The sequence below is a fragment of the Rattus rattus genome, chromosome 15, assembly GCF_011064425.1.
Source record: "Rattus rattus isolate New Zealand chromosome 15, Rrattus_CSIRO_v1, whole genome shotgun sequence".
Taxonomy (NCBI): Eukaryota; Metazoa; Chordata; class Mammalia; order Rodentia; family Muridae; genus Rattus; species Rattus rattus.
This window is the reverse complement of record NC_046168.1, coordinates 65,786,464-65,799,054: the sequence shown is the minus strand read 5'-3', so window position 1 is coordinate 65,799,054 and position 12,591 is coordinate 65,786,464. Positions and strand designations below refer to the sequence as shown.

At 40.7% G+C, this 12,591-nt stretch overlaps 1 protein-coding gene across 1 annotated transcript in view; it reads left to right on the top strand.

Moving 5' to 3' along the window:
• Positions 1 to 10,182, top strand: part of Malt1 (MALT1 paracaspase) — a 51,703-nt gene extending 41,521 nt beyond the window's left edge. The window contains exons 14-17 of the mRNA XM_032885609.1: positions 3,592 to 3,741; positions 6,308 to 6,465; positions 8,510 to 8,635; positions 9,347 to 10,182. Of these exons, the coding sequence (XP_032741500.1) occupies positions 3,592 to 3,741; positions 6,308 to 6,465; positions 8,510 to 8,635; positions 9,347 to 9,784 (872 nt within the window). The 3' untranslated portion in view covers positions 9,785 to 10,182. The remainder of the gene's footprint in view (positions 1 to 3,591; positions 3,742 to 6,307; positions 6,466 to 8,509; positions 8,636 to 9,346) is intronic.
• The last annotated feature ends 2,409 nt before the right edge of the window (positions 10,183 to 12,591 follow it).

Below are 12,591 nucleotides of genomic sequence, written 5' to 3'. Positions count from 1 at the left end.
TTCAACAGGGGTCCTGTTCTCAGTTCAGTGGTTTGCTACTGGCATTTGCCTATGTATTTGCTGTATTCTGGCTGTGTCTCTCAGGAGAGAGCTACATCCGGTTCCTGTCGGCCTGCACTTCTTTGCTTCATCCATCTTGTCTAATTGGGTGGCTGTATATGTATGGGCCACATGTGGGGCAGGCTCTGAATGAGTGTTCCTTCTGTCTCTGTTTTAATCTTTGCCTCTCTATTCCCTGCCAAGGGTATTCTTGTTCCCCTTTTAAAGAAGGAGTGAAGCATTCACATTTTGATCATCCGTCTTGAGTTTCATGTGTTCTGTGCATCTAGGGTAATTCAAGCATTTGGGCTAATAGCCACTTATCAATGAGTGCATACCATGTGTGTTTTTCTGTGATTGGGTTAGCTCACTCAGGATGATATTTTCCAGTTCCAACCATTTGCCTATGAATTTTTTTTTTTTTTTTTTTTTTTTTTGGTTCTTTTTTTCGGAGCTGGGGACTGAACCCAGGGCCTTGCGCTTCCTAGGCAAGCGCTCTACCATTGAGCTAAATCCCCAACCCCTATGAATTTCATAAAGTCATTGTTTTTGATGGCTGAGTAATATTCCATTGTGTAGATGTACCACATTTTCTGTATCCATTCCTCTGTTGAAGGGCATCTGGGTTCTTTCCAGCTTCTGGCTATTATAAATAAGGCTGCCATGAACATAGTGGAGCATGTGTCTTTGTTATATGTTGGGGCATCTTTTGGGTATATGCCCAAGAGAGATATAGCTGGGTCCTCAGGTAGTTCAATGTCCAATTTTCTGAGGAACCTCCAGACTGATTTCCAGAATGGTTTTACCAGTCTGCAATCCCACCAACAATGGAGGAGTATTCCTCTTTCTCCACATCCTCACCAGCATTTGCTGTCACCTGAGTTTTTGATCTTAGCCATTCTCACTGGTGTGAGGTGAAATCTCAGGGTTGTTTTGATTTGCATTTCCCTGATGACTAAAGATGTTGAACATTTCTTTAGGTGTTTCTCAGCCATTCGGCATTCCTCTACTGTGAATTCTTTGTTTAGCTCTGAACCCCATTTTTTTCCCCACCCCGGTCCCCCCTGAACCCCATTTTTTTAATAGGGTTATTTGTCTCCCTGCGGTCTAACTTCTTGAGTTCTTTGTATATTTTGGATATCAACCCTCTATCTGTTGTAGGATTGGTAAAGATCTTTTCCCAATCTGTTGGTTGTCGTTTTGTCCTAACAACAGTGTCCTTTGCCTTACAGAAGCTTTGCAGTTTTATGAGATCCCATTTGTCGATTCTTGATCTTAGAGCATAAGCCATTGGTGTTTTGCTCAGGAAATTTTCTCCAGTGCCCATGTGTTCGAGATGCTTCCCATGGGCTGGAGAGATGGATCAGTGGCTAAGAGCACTGACTGTTCTTCCAGAGGTCCTGAGTTCAAATCCCAGCAACCACATGGTGGCTCACAACCATCTGTAATGGGGTTGGGGATTTGGCTCAATGGTAGAGCGCTTGCCTAGCAACTGCAAGGCCCTGGTTCGGTCCCCAGCTCCAAAAAAAAAAAAAAAAAAAAAAAAAAAGAGATGCTTCCCCACTTTTTCTTCTATTAGTTTGAGTGTATCTGGTTTGATGTGGAGGTCCTTGATCCACTTGGACTTAAGCTTTGTACAGGGTGATAAGCATGGATCAATCTGCATTCTTCTACATGTTGACCTCCAATTGAACCAGCACCATTTGCTGAAAATGCTATCTTTTTTCCATTGGATGGTTTTGGCTCCTTTGTCAAAAATCAAGTGCCCATAGGTGTGTGGGTTCATTTCTGGGTCTTCAATTCTATTCCATTGGTCTATCTGTCTGTCTCTGTACCAATACCATGCAGTTTTTATCACTATTGCTCTGTAATACTGCTTGAGTTCAGGGATAGTGATTCCCCCTGAAGTCCTTTTATTGTTGAGGATAGTTTTAGCTATCCTGGGTTTTTTGTTATTCCAGATGAATTTGCAAATTGTTCTGTCTAACTCTTTGAAGAATTGGATTGGTATTTTGATGGGGATTGCATTGAATCTGTAGATCGCTTTTGGTAAAATGGCCATTTTTACTATATTAATCCTGCCAATCCATGAGCATGGGAGATCTTTCCATCTTCTGAGGTCTTCTTCAATTTCTTTCTTCAGAGGCTTGAAGTTCTTATCATACAGATCTTTCACTTGCTTGGTGAAAGTCACACCAAGGTATTTTATATTATTTGGGACTATTATGAAGGGTGCACACACTTGTTTCTTAAGAACACTTTCCACCATGTTAATAGGGCCACATGAGCTTCCTTTTGACTGAGTGTATGCTGTTTCTTAAACATTTACTTCCAAACATTTCATCTTACTCTACTTTGGCTCTAACTTTTAGAGGTAGCAAGTAACAGACCTCTAAATGCAAAGGTGGTGATCTTTTCTTGAAACTAAAAATTTTAGTTCATTTTTACCTTTGTTGTTGTTGTTGTTGTTGGTGGTGGTGGTGGTGGTGGTTAATTGGATGGTTTTGTTTTGCTTACGCATTCTCCCCTACATAGTCCATGCTGGCCTGGAACTCACAATCCTCCTGTCTCTCCCTTCCTAATGCTATGACTACAGGAATGTACCACCTTACCTAAATTTTTAACTTTTTCAGCCATCCAGTTTTTTTATTTGGTTAAGTCTTCCTGTTTCTTTGTCTTCTTCTTTAACTTCTTTTTGTATCTTTCCTTTTTAACCAATAACAATCTTTAACATAATCTTTGTTCTCCCTACATATACTGATTGAAGATTACAAATACACACTATCTCTCCTAATTTTACTACTTATTAATAATTCATAGCATAATATACAGAAGTAGGCTGGGAAGTCATAGTGCACACCTTTAGTCCCAGCACTCATGAGGCAGAGGCAGGTGAATCCCTGAGTTTGTGGCCAGCCTGGTTGACAGAGCAAGCTCCAGGTCAACCAGGACTATGCAGAGAAACCCTGCCTCAGAAAACAAAAAGAACTTCCCCAGCTCCCCCCCTTAAAAATAAACAGAAGTAGAATCAGTAAATTATCATTTACTCATACCAAAAATATAATAAATTTTAAGTTTAATAAAGCAAGTCTTTTTTTTTTAAGATTTATTTATTTTATGTATATAAGTATACTGTAGCTATCTTCAGACACATCAGAAGAGGGCATCGGATCCCATTACAGATGGTTCCGAGCCACCACATGGTGGCTAGGGGTGAACTCAGGACCACTAGAAGAGCAGTCAGTGCTCTTAACTGCTGAGCCATCTCGCCAGACCCCCAAATTTTAAGTTTAAATTGGTGCATACAGGTATACAAAAATCTTCCCAGGTATAAAAAACATACTAAAAAATACTGAGAGCATAGCTTCCTTGCTTTGTTTCAATTTGGTTTTGTTCTGTTTTTTTTTGAGACATGACTTCTATCTGTGATCTGGCTGTCCTGGAGCTTGCTCTGTAGATCAGGCTAGCCTTGAATATTTAGCCTTGGCCTAAATATTTTAGATATAACAGAAGAATCAGTCTCTAAAACATGTCCACCTTCTTGTCTTTCAGATATGGGTAAATGCCACCTTACCAAAGGCAGACAAGCTCTAGAGATTCGCAGCAGCTTATCTGAAAAGAGAGCACTGACCGATCCAATCCAGGGAGCTCCTTGCTCTGCAGAGGCTCTGGTGCGCAATCTACAGTGGGCCAAGGCTCACGGTAAGCCAGAGTCTGCTTCTTGTGAGGATGTTCTTTTCACTCTGTTTCTTGTTTGTTTGTTTATTTTGCTTTGGTTGTTGAGGCAGTGTCTCTGTGTAGCCCTGCCTGGCCTGATTATAGACCAGGCTGGCCCCAATTCACAGTATACTTACCTCTGATTCCTGGGTGCTGAGCTTCAAGATAATTCCATGCTCAGCTAGCTGTAAGCTTATCTTTTTAATCCTAAATCTTTTTATTCTAAGTAAACAGTTTTCTCCTAAATTTCACAGTGAGATTGGGGTGAGTGGGGACCAGGTATAGTGGTGTGGGCCTGTAATCCCAGGTATAGTGGTGTGGGCCTGTAATCCCAGCACTTGGAAGGCTAAGACAGGAAGATCATGAGTTCACAGCTAGTCTGGACACATGGCAAGATGTTCCCTCAAGTGTTCATCTAGTAGGCAAGTCCAAAACTAATGTTTCAGTTATACATATGACATTGATTCATGCTAGAAATACCTGATTGTTTCATTTACTATTTAACTATTAGTGAAAACTGATTTTATTTTTTGATGTTTTTGTTTTTGTCTTTTGAAAAAGGTAGCCCAGGCTGGCCTAGAACTCTAAAACTTATGTAATTGTGTTTAATTCTTCTGTTCTGAAAGTGAGCTTAAATTTTTATTTTTGTGGGATGCAGGCAAGCCTTTGACTTCTCCACACTGTCACTGTTAAATATGCAACGGTCAGGAGTCAGGCAGGTCTCAAGTCTACCATATGCTCAGCTTGTCTAAGAAGCAGTCCTTGTCGCATACGGTCGTTGATGGCTGCAAGTTCTCCTGTGGAGCCAACACACTCATAACTACTATTATCATGCTATCTATGACACTTAAGTGGTGGATGGAGTGGCAAAGACAAGAAAAAAATGAAGAGAAAATCGTATCTGTAGCTTAATGACCCTTCTGGTGGTTTTTCTTCGGTGTAGAATAATAAGCTTGAGTTACTGCCTGAAGGATGGACTTGGGATTTTCCGTAAAATTCCCCAGGTATCTACTCTGAATCTCTTATGTAGAGAAGGTTGAAAAGTAATGTGTTCCTTGAACTTCTGTTCTTAAAATCTTTATAATACTTTGTTCTCATAATTTTTGGCAAATTAACAATGTTAGAGCACACTGTAAGGTAAAGTGCTATAAATATATCACCATTAGAGAATTGCACAGTTAAAATTGTCTTTTCCACAAATATATATATATACATATATGTGTGTGTGTATATATACATACATTTATCTGAACAACACAAACAAAATTACAGTGGTGAGGATAGACATTAAGGTGTCGCTAGGGCATACCTCAGTAGCTGAAGTGTTAACCTGTCACACATGCAGTCTGAGGTGGAGGTCTCAGCACCACACCACAAAATTAAAATTAAATAAACTCAGCAATAAACAAAGCCTTTCATAAGACAAACCAAATGGGTGTGATGGTACACACCGCAATCCCAGCCCTTGAGACCCTGAGGCAGGGCATTGAAAGTTAAAAGCTATCCTGGTCTCGTTAGGGAGTTCCAGGTCAGTCTAGGCTACACAGACCCTATCACCCCATCTCAAAAACCAGAGGGAGATATACTTAAATCATTTATTTCATATTTTAATCCTACACAGACTTTAAAAAACCTAACCCTGTTTTAGAAATGTTTTAGTAAGCTGGGTGGTGATGGTACACACCTTTAATCCCAGCACTCAGGAGGCAGAGGCAGGGGGATATCTGTAAACTCAAAGCCAGCCTGGTCAACAGAGCAAGTTCTAGGACAGGTAGGCCTACAAAGAGAAACCTTGTCTCAAGAAAAAAAAAGAAAAAAAATGTTTTAGTGAAACAAGTATATTTATATTTCCTGCCGATTAAAAACAGTATGGCATATGTAAGAACCATCAAAGAGCAATCCCCAACAAGTCTGAACCATTAAATCTATGAAATATTGGCTAATAGAAAAATATCAAAATTCCAAAATTCTGAAGCTGTTCAGGAGTAGCAGAATGACTAGTTAACAAATTATCATAGTCGGTTTGTAACATACACTTCATAACAATTCTTGTCAGTGTGTGAGGTTTTACCTTAATCGTAGATTGCTTACCTAGAATGTGCAAGACCCTGGACTTTATCCCCAGCATCATCACACCACACACACACACACACACACACACACACACACACACACACACACGTTCTTGTCACAAAGATCAAGTCATTAATAAAAGTCTACGTATATTTTATTACTACTAGGAAAACCATATATGCAGATGGCAAAGAATTATAGTAAATAAAAAGTTTTAGTCTATTTGTGTGTGTGTATATGTTTCCATAGTAACATTATGTAATATTTTTAAGCAAAGAATCTAACCTGTTCTGCCCCATACAGATATTTATGACCTATCTGCAAATTTACCAGCTACTCCTTAAGTGATGTTTTTTATAATATTTTTTCTCCATCTTTATTAAATTGGGTATTTCTTATTTACATTTCAATTGTTATTCCCTTTCCCGGTTTCCAGGAAGTGATATTTTTATAAGTTGTTTCTACTGTTCTTTTCCAGAACTGCCAGAGAGTATGTGCCTTAAGTTTCAGTGTGGTGTTCATATTCAGTTAGGATTCGCTGCTGAGTTCTCCAATGTCATGATAATCTACACAAGTATAGTCCACAAGCCACCTGAGATAATAATGTGCGACGCCTATGTTACTGACTTCCCTCTTGTAAGTCTCTTGCTTCTTATGTCTAAAATACTGTAGTAACTTTTCGCTCATTAAAGACTAAATTTTGAAATGAAGTTATAGCTTGGAGATACAGTGCTTGCCTGGCAGGGTTAAGGCCCTGTGTTCTATCCCCAGCATCAAAGGAAAAATCACTTAAGTAATAAACTTTTAAAAACATAAAAGTTGGGGCTGGAGAGATGGCTCAGTGGTTAAGAGCACTGACTGCTCTTCCAGAGGTCCTGAGTTCAAACCCCAGCAACCACATGGTGGCTCATAACCATCTGTAATGAGATCTGATGCCCTCTTCTGATGTGTCTGAAGACAGCTACAGTATACTTATATATAAAACAAAGAAATAAATCTTTAAAAAAAAAACCATAAAAGTCCAGCTCAGCGGTGATGGTGCACTCCTTTAATTGCAGTGCTTGGGAGGCAGAGGCATGTGTATTTCTGTGAGTTTGAGGCCAGCCTGGTCTACAAAGTGAATTCCAGGATAGCCAGGGCTACAAAAAGAAACTCTGTCCCAGGGGAAAAAAAAAAGCCAAAGGAATCAGAAAACAAACCCCATAAAAGTCAGTGATAAGTGTGAACGAAGTTTACGTGCTCATATGAAGCTATCCCGTGTAACACTGACCTACTTAGTGTTTAGTAGCTGCCACAACACCTTAGGTTTGTCCAATTAGAAGTGTCTAAACTTGATTTCTAATTCACTCAGAAAAGATGTCTTTAGTATATTCTCTAAATAGAATTTCAAATGTGAGAAAAGTGTAATATATATGCAAGGGGCGTGTGGGTGTGGATGTGTGTATAAACAAACATCCTAGGTGACATTATTAGAACATACAACTCACCATTAGAGCTGCAGAGGTGTCTCAGAGGTAAGGATACTTCCTGCTCGAGCGGAGGAATGGCATTCAGCACCCACATCAGCCTGGTCACAACACCTGTAAGTCTAGTTCCAGGACATCCAGCATCCTTTGGCCTCCAGATGTACCCATATCAATGTGATAACATGCACTCACCTGGGCACACGTACATATACGTATACATATATATATACATGTACATGTACATATACATATACATATGTTAAAAACAAATAAAAGACTTGTCAAGCTATGGTAGCCATAGGAAGAACAGAAATCTGTCCTTTCCAAACATTTAATTCTGATATCGCTTTGGACTAGTTTAAAGGAACCAATAAATAGTTATTTATTCCCCTGTGTATGAGTGACAAATTAAGAAGTAAGCAAGGACTAAGAGAAAAAGAAATCTCAGGGGTTGGGGATTTAGCTCAGTGGGAGAGCACTTGCCTAGCAAGTGCAAGGCCCTGGGTTCGGTCCCCAGCTCTGAAAAAAAAAAAAAAAAAAAAAAAAAAAAAAAAAAAAAGAAATCACAAATATCACTTATATTACTTATAAAGGCTTCATGAAGGGCATAGCTTCATGTGAGTGCAAATTATGTAACATGGAACCCCCAAATTAGACAGGTCCACCTTGCCTGCTGTCATAGCTACAGTGTGTAGGGTAGACCTCCCTTGAGTGCTGGGCCAGAGATGACCACAGGCTTCCTCTGGAGGAGCAGAGCACCCCTTGCTTTTCACTAGTGGGTTAGCTCTAAAAAGAAGAAAGGAGGTAATTTTTATCTTGCTCATTTATTCTAAGTATCCTATGGGTATGAATCTCCCTGCAACTTCTCAAAATGATAGTAAAGAGAGAGAATCCAAGACTGAAAAGGGAACTGGAACAGGTTACGAAGTGTTTCAAAGAATAGTTTAAAAGGCAACTGTCCTTTTAGAAATAACTTGAGTATTTTTAATGTAACTACTTAAAAAAGGTATAGAATCTAGAATTCCTTTGGCAATATATGACCTTAGAAAATGATTTTCATGTTTCTTTAGTACTAGATAAGGGATTCCCTATTCAAGCCCGTGCTCAGGAGAGAACAGCATCTCTGAAGACATTTTATCTAATGGACAATGTTATAACTTCCATTGATTGCATCATTGAGAGCCACTGACTTGTTCTTGTTTTTGTTTTTATAGGACCTAGATATTGATCCAAAACATGCCAATAAGGGGACTCCGGAAGAAACTGGCAGCTACTTAGTGTCCAAAGAGCTCCCCAAACACTGCCTCTATACGAGACTCAGCTCCCTACAAAAACTAAAGGTCACTACTGCCTCTCCGTTCATAGCAGCTGACAAAAGCTGATTGTGGTTCATCCAGGGATTAAACTGGAGCAGCAGTGACTAAGCCACAGTGGGTCTTCCCAGTGGTATTTGGCCACTCTGCCTCTGATGCTGGCCTGGGGACTCTGTCTTCCATGCTGTTGAGAAGTTGAGCACAGAGTGGATAGTCCACTTTTGAATGAGATACCTTTGTTTTAGCATCTACAAAACATAGAGCAAGCTAAAATAGGAATTGCTCTGTCTTCTAGTTCTTGCCGACTAACAAATGAGAAACGTTCTGTTTCACCTCTCCTCCATTATCTCGCTGAGTTACTGTCTAGTAGTGTGTTCCAGCAGCTTAGGCTTAAATGTGCATGGAAAGCAGAGGATTTTCACATTGAAGGAGCCTGTCTCTAGTTATGGGAAGGATGAGATCCCAGTGCCTCAAATGCTGGAAAACGCCTTTCACAGTGCATCAGAAATGGGAAGAAATCTCGGGGTTTGCAACTTACTTTAGCAAGAACTAGAATTGGATTAGACAGATAAGAATTGAATGATACAGCCTGCCTCTTTGCTTTGGGGGAGTTGGAAAGGATGCCTCCCGGATTTGGAACCTCAGAGAGGGAGCTGAATGGGGCTTTGGGGTAGGGCGGGGGTGATCCGTTACGGTTTCCACAGTTAATAAACGTAATACACCTCTTTTCATTTTTAGGAACATCTGATCTTCACAGTCTGTTTATCCTACCAGTATTCAGGACTAGAAGACACTGTGGAAGAGAAGCAGGAAGTGAGTGTCGGGAAACCTCTTATCGCCAAGTTAGACATGCATCGAGGACTGGGCAGGAAGACTTGCCTCCAAGCCTGTCGCATGCCTGATGAGCCTTGCCACAGCTCCACCTCTACCTCAGCGGGAGCAGGGCACTTCCATTCCTCCCAGGACTCCTTCCACGATGTGTACCATTCTCAGCTCGGCAACTCAGACAGTGCTATGCCACCAGACAGGTGCCATTGCAGCCGGACTCCACATGCCTTCATTTCCAACTATCCCCCCCACCACTACTGCCAGTTTGGTAGAAGTAATGTGCCTGTGGAGACGACTGATGAAATGCCGTTCAGTTTTTCTGACAGGCTTATGATTTCTGAAAACTGACCTTCATGTTTTTGAAAATTAGAATAGTTAGAGTAAACTCACATAATTTAACACTTATAAATAAGGTGTGGTGAAAAGGTAAATGTGTACGTATGGAGAGAAAACTAGCGACTGTTTTTATAGCAAATTCTCAGGAATATGAGACTTTAGAATTACATTATTTAAGCTGGGCAGTGGTGGCACACATCTTTAATCTCAGCACTCAGAAGGCAGAGGAAGGGGCAGATCTCTGAGTTCGAGACCAGCCTGGTATACATAGTGAGTTCCAGGGCAGCCAGAAATACAGAGAAATCCTGCCTAACAAAAACAAAAGCAAAAAAAGATTACATTATTTAACCAGACTCTCTTGCTTTTGTCCTGTTTTAAGACTTTGTGAATTAATTTGTTCTGTAAAAATGAAGTATGGGGCCTGTAAATAGTGCTCAATGGTGCAGTGCTCAGCTAACATGTGGAAGGCCCTGGGCCTGCTCATCGTTACTGGAGGGGAAAATGTGTTATTAGAGTAAATATGTATGTGTATCAGATGGTTTCATTTTGACCACTCAGAAGAGCCGTGAGATGGTGTTGTTATAGATTGAGTTATGTTGCTAGCACCAAAAGAGAACCCTTTCTCTTTTTCAGAGTTATTTTATTTATGTGTATATGTGGGAGTCTCAGTGTGTATGTGTACTAATGGAGACCAGAAGAGGGCATCAGGTCCTGGAACTGGAATTACAGGCAGGTGTAAGCCACTCAGTGTGAGTGTTAGGAGCTGAACCTATTTCCCCTCCAAGTGCTCTCAACATCTCTCATCCCCAGAGAGAACCTTTCAGTCATTGGGCTTAATAACTTCATTTTATCAAGGGGAAAACCAGCTAGAGGCTAGCTGTCTTACTGGAGCACAACTGAAGTCTCAGTTCTAGTCTCAAGTTTCTCTTCCAGTGCTTTCTGCTCTACAAGTGGTTTTGCCAGACTGTGATGGTGCATGCCTTTAATCCCAGCACTCAGGAAACAGAGGCAAGTAGACCTCTGTGAGTTCGAGGCCATCCTGGTCTACAAAGAAAGTCCAGGACAGCCAGGGCTACACTAAGAAACCTGTCTCAAAAACAAAAACAAAAACAAAACAGTCTTAGAGCTAGGGTAATGGCTCAATTAATAGAGTGCAAAGGGTGAAGACCAGAGATTGGATCCCCAGCACCTGCATAAAAGGTTGAGGGCGTAGACAGGCAATTCCCTGAGCTGTTCGGCTAGCCAAATCAAGGCTGTCTAAATAAGGTAGGAAGCAGCTGAGGAAGACAGCCACTGTCGACTTTAGTGTCCAGTTGTGTGTATGCATATGCACTCACACAACATACGTACATACACACAAAGGTCTTGGGAGAATGCTAGCATGGAGAGTAGGCATTTGGACTGTCGTGGGGTTTCTGTTACTATGGTAAACACTATGACCAAACACAAGTGGGGAAGAAAAGATTTATTTCAGCTTACAATTCAGGTGATACTCCATCACTAAGGAAAGTCACTGATGCAGAGGCCATGGACGAGTGCTGCTTATTGGCTTGCTCTCCAGGGCTTGCTCAGCCTGCTTCCTTACAGCATGTAGGACTAACAACCCACAGTGTGATTGATTACTCATCAATCAAGGAAATGCACCACAGACCCTACAAGCCAACCTGATGAAGGCATTTTCTCAGTTGAGGTTCCTCTTCCAAAAGGACTAGTTTGTGTCAAACTAACAGAAAAGGCCAGCATAGGGACCTTTCCCTCAACATCTTTAAAGTGTGTGACCTTTCAAGTCTCTGGCTTGAGCATAAAAGCCAGGTAACCTTGTCAGTAAGTCACAAATCCTTGTCAAATCCCATAGCCAGAGCTTAGGTCCGTGCCGTGTACATGAGGACAAGTTTAACATGACTGTTGTTTTACTTTCGTGGGTTCTCTTAACAAACAGCCTGGTATTTGTGTATTGTCTCCTGTTGTCTGAGACAATCCATAGATAAGTTACGGAGGCTGGAGAGATAGCTCAGAGGTTACGAGCACTGGCTGCTCTTCCAGAGGTCCTGAGAACCACATGGTGGCTCACAACTGTCTATAATGATGTCTGGTGCCCTTTTCTGACCTGCAGGCATATATGCAGGCAGGACACTGTATACATAACAAGTCTTTAAAAGAAAAAGATAAGTTATAATTGAATTGTATTCACTCCAGAATTACTTTGTAAAAACAAAAATGCATATTTAACATGACCAGTTTTTAATGTATAAAATATTCTGTGTAGCAACCCAGAACAGCATAACAGTTTATCTGCATTGGGACTATATTCTTGTTTGCTTAGCTGTGTTTTCCTAATTGTATATACTGAACAACTGTTGTGTAACTTAAAATACAGATGTATGCAATTATTATAAAGATGCCCAGTTTTGATAACTTTCTCCTGAGGACACATGTTTATCTTTCTATAAACACACTCTTATGTATGAGTACTGGTGCGGCATGCATGTTCTATGTCATGATTCTAAAGGTGTTTGTTTCTAATTCATGTTAGCTGTGGATATAGCTCAGTCAGGGTGCCTGCTAGCACAGCCAAAGTCTTGGGTTTGATCCACAGCACTGCAGAAACAAAGTCTGCTCTTGCCTACACACTTTTTTTTCATGAGGTTTGACATGTTGGATCGACCTCATCATAAGTAGTGAAACGAGTACGTGAGTATTTCCCATTAAGTGGCGAGGCTTGAGAGCAGTGGACAGCACCACTTTCTGTATGCCGAGACCAACCTCTTCTAACCAGTCTCATTTAACCGTCATCAAGCTTGAAACTACAGATGAAGAAA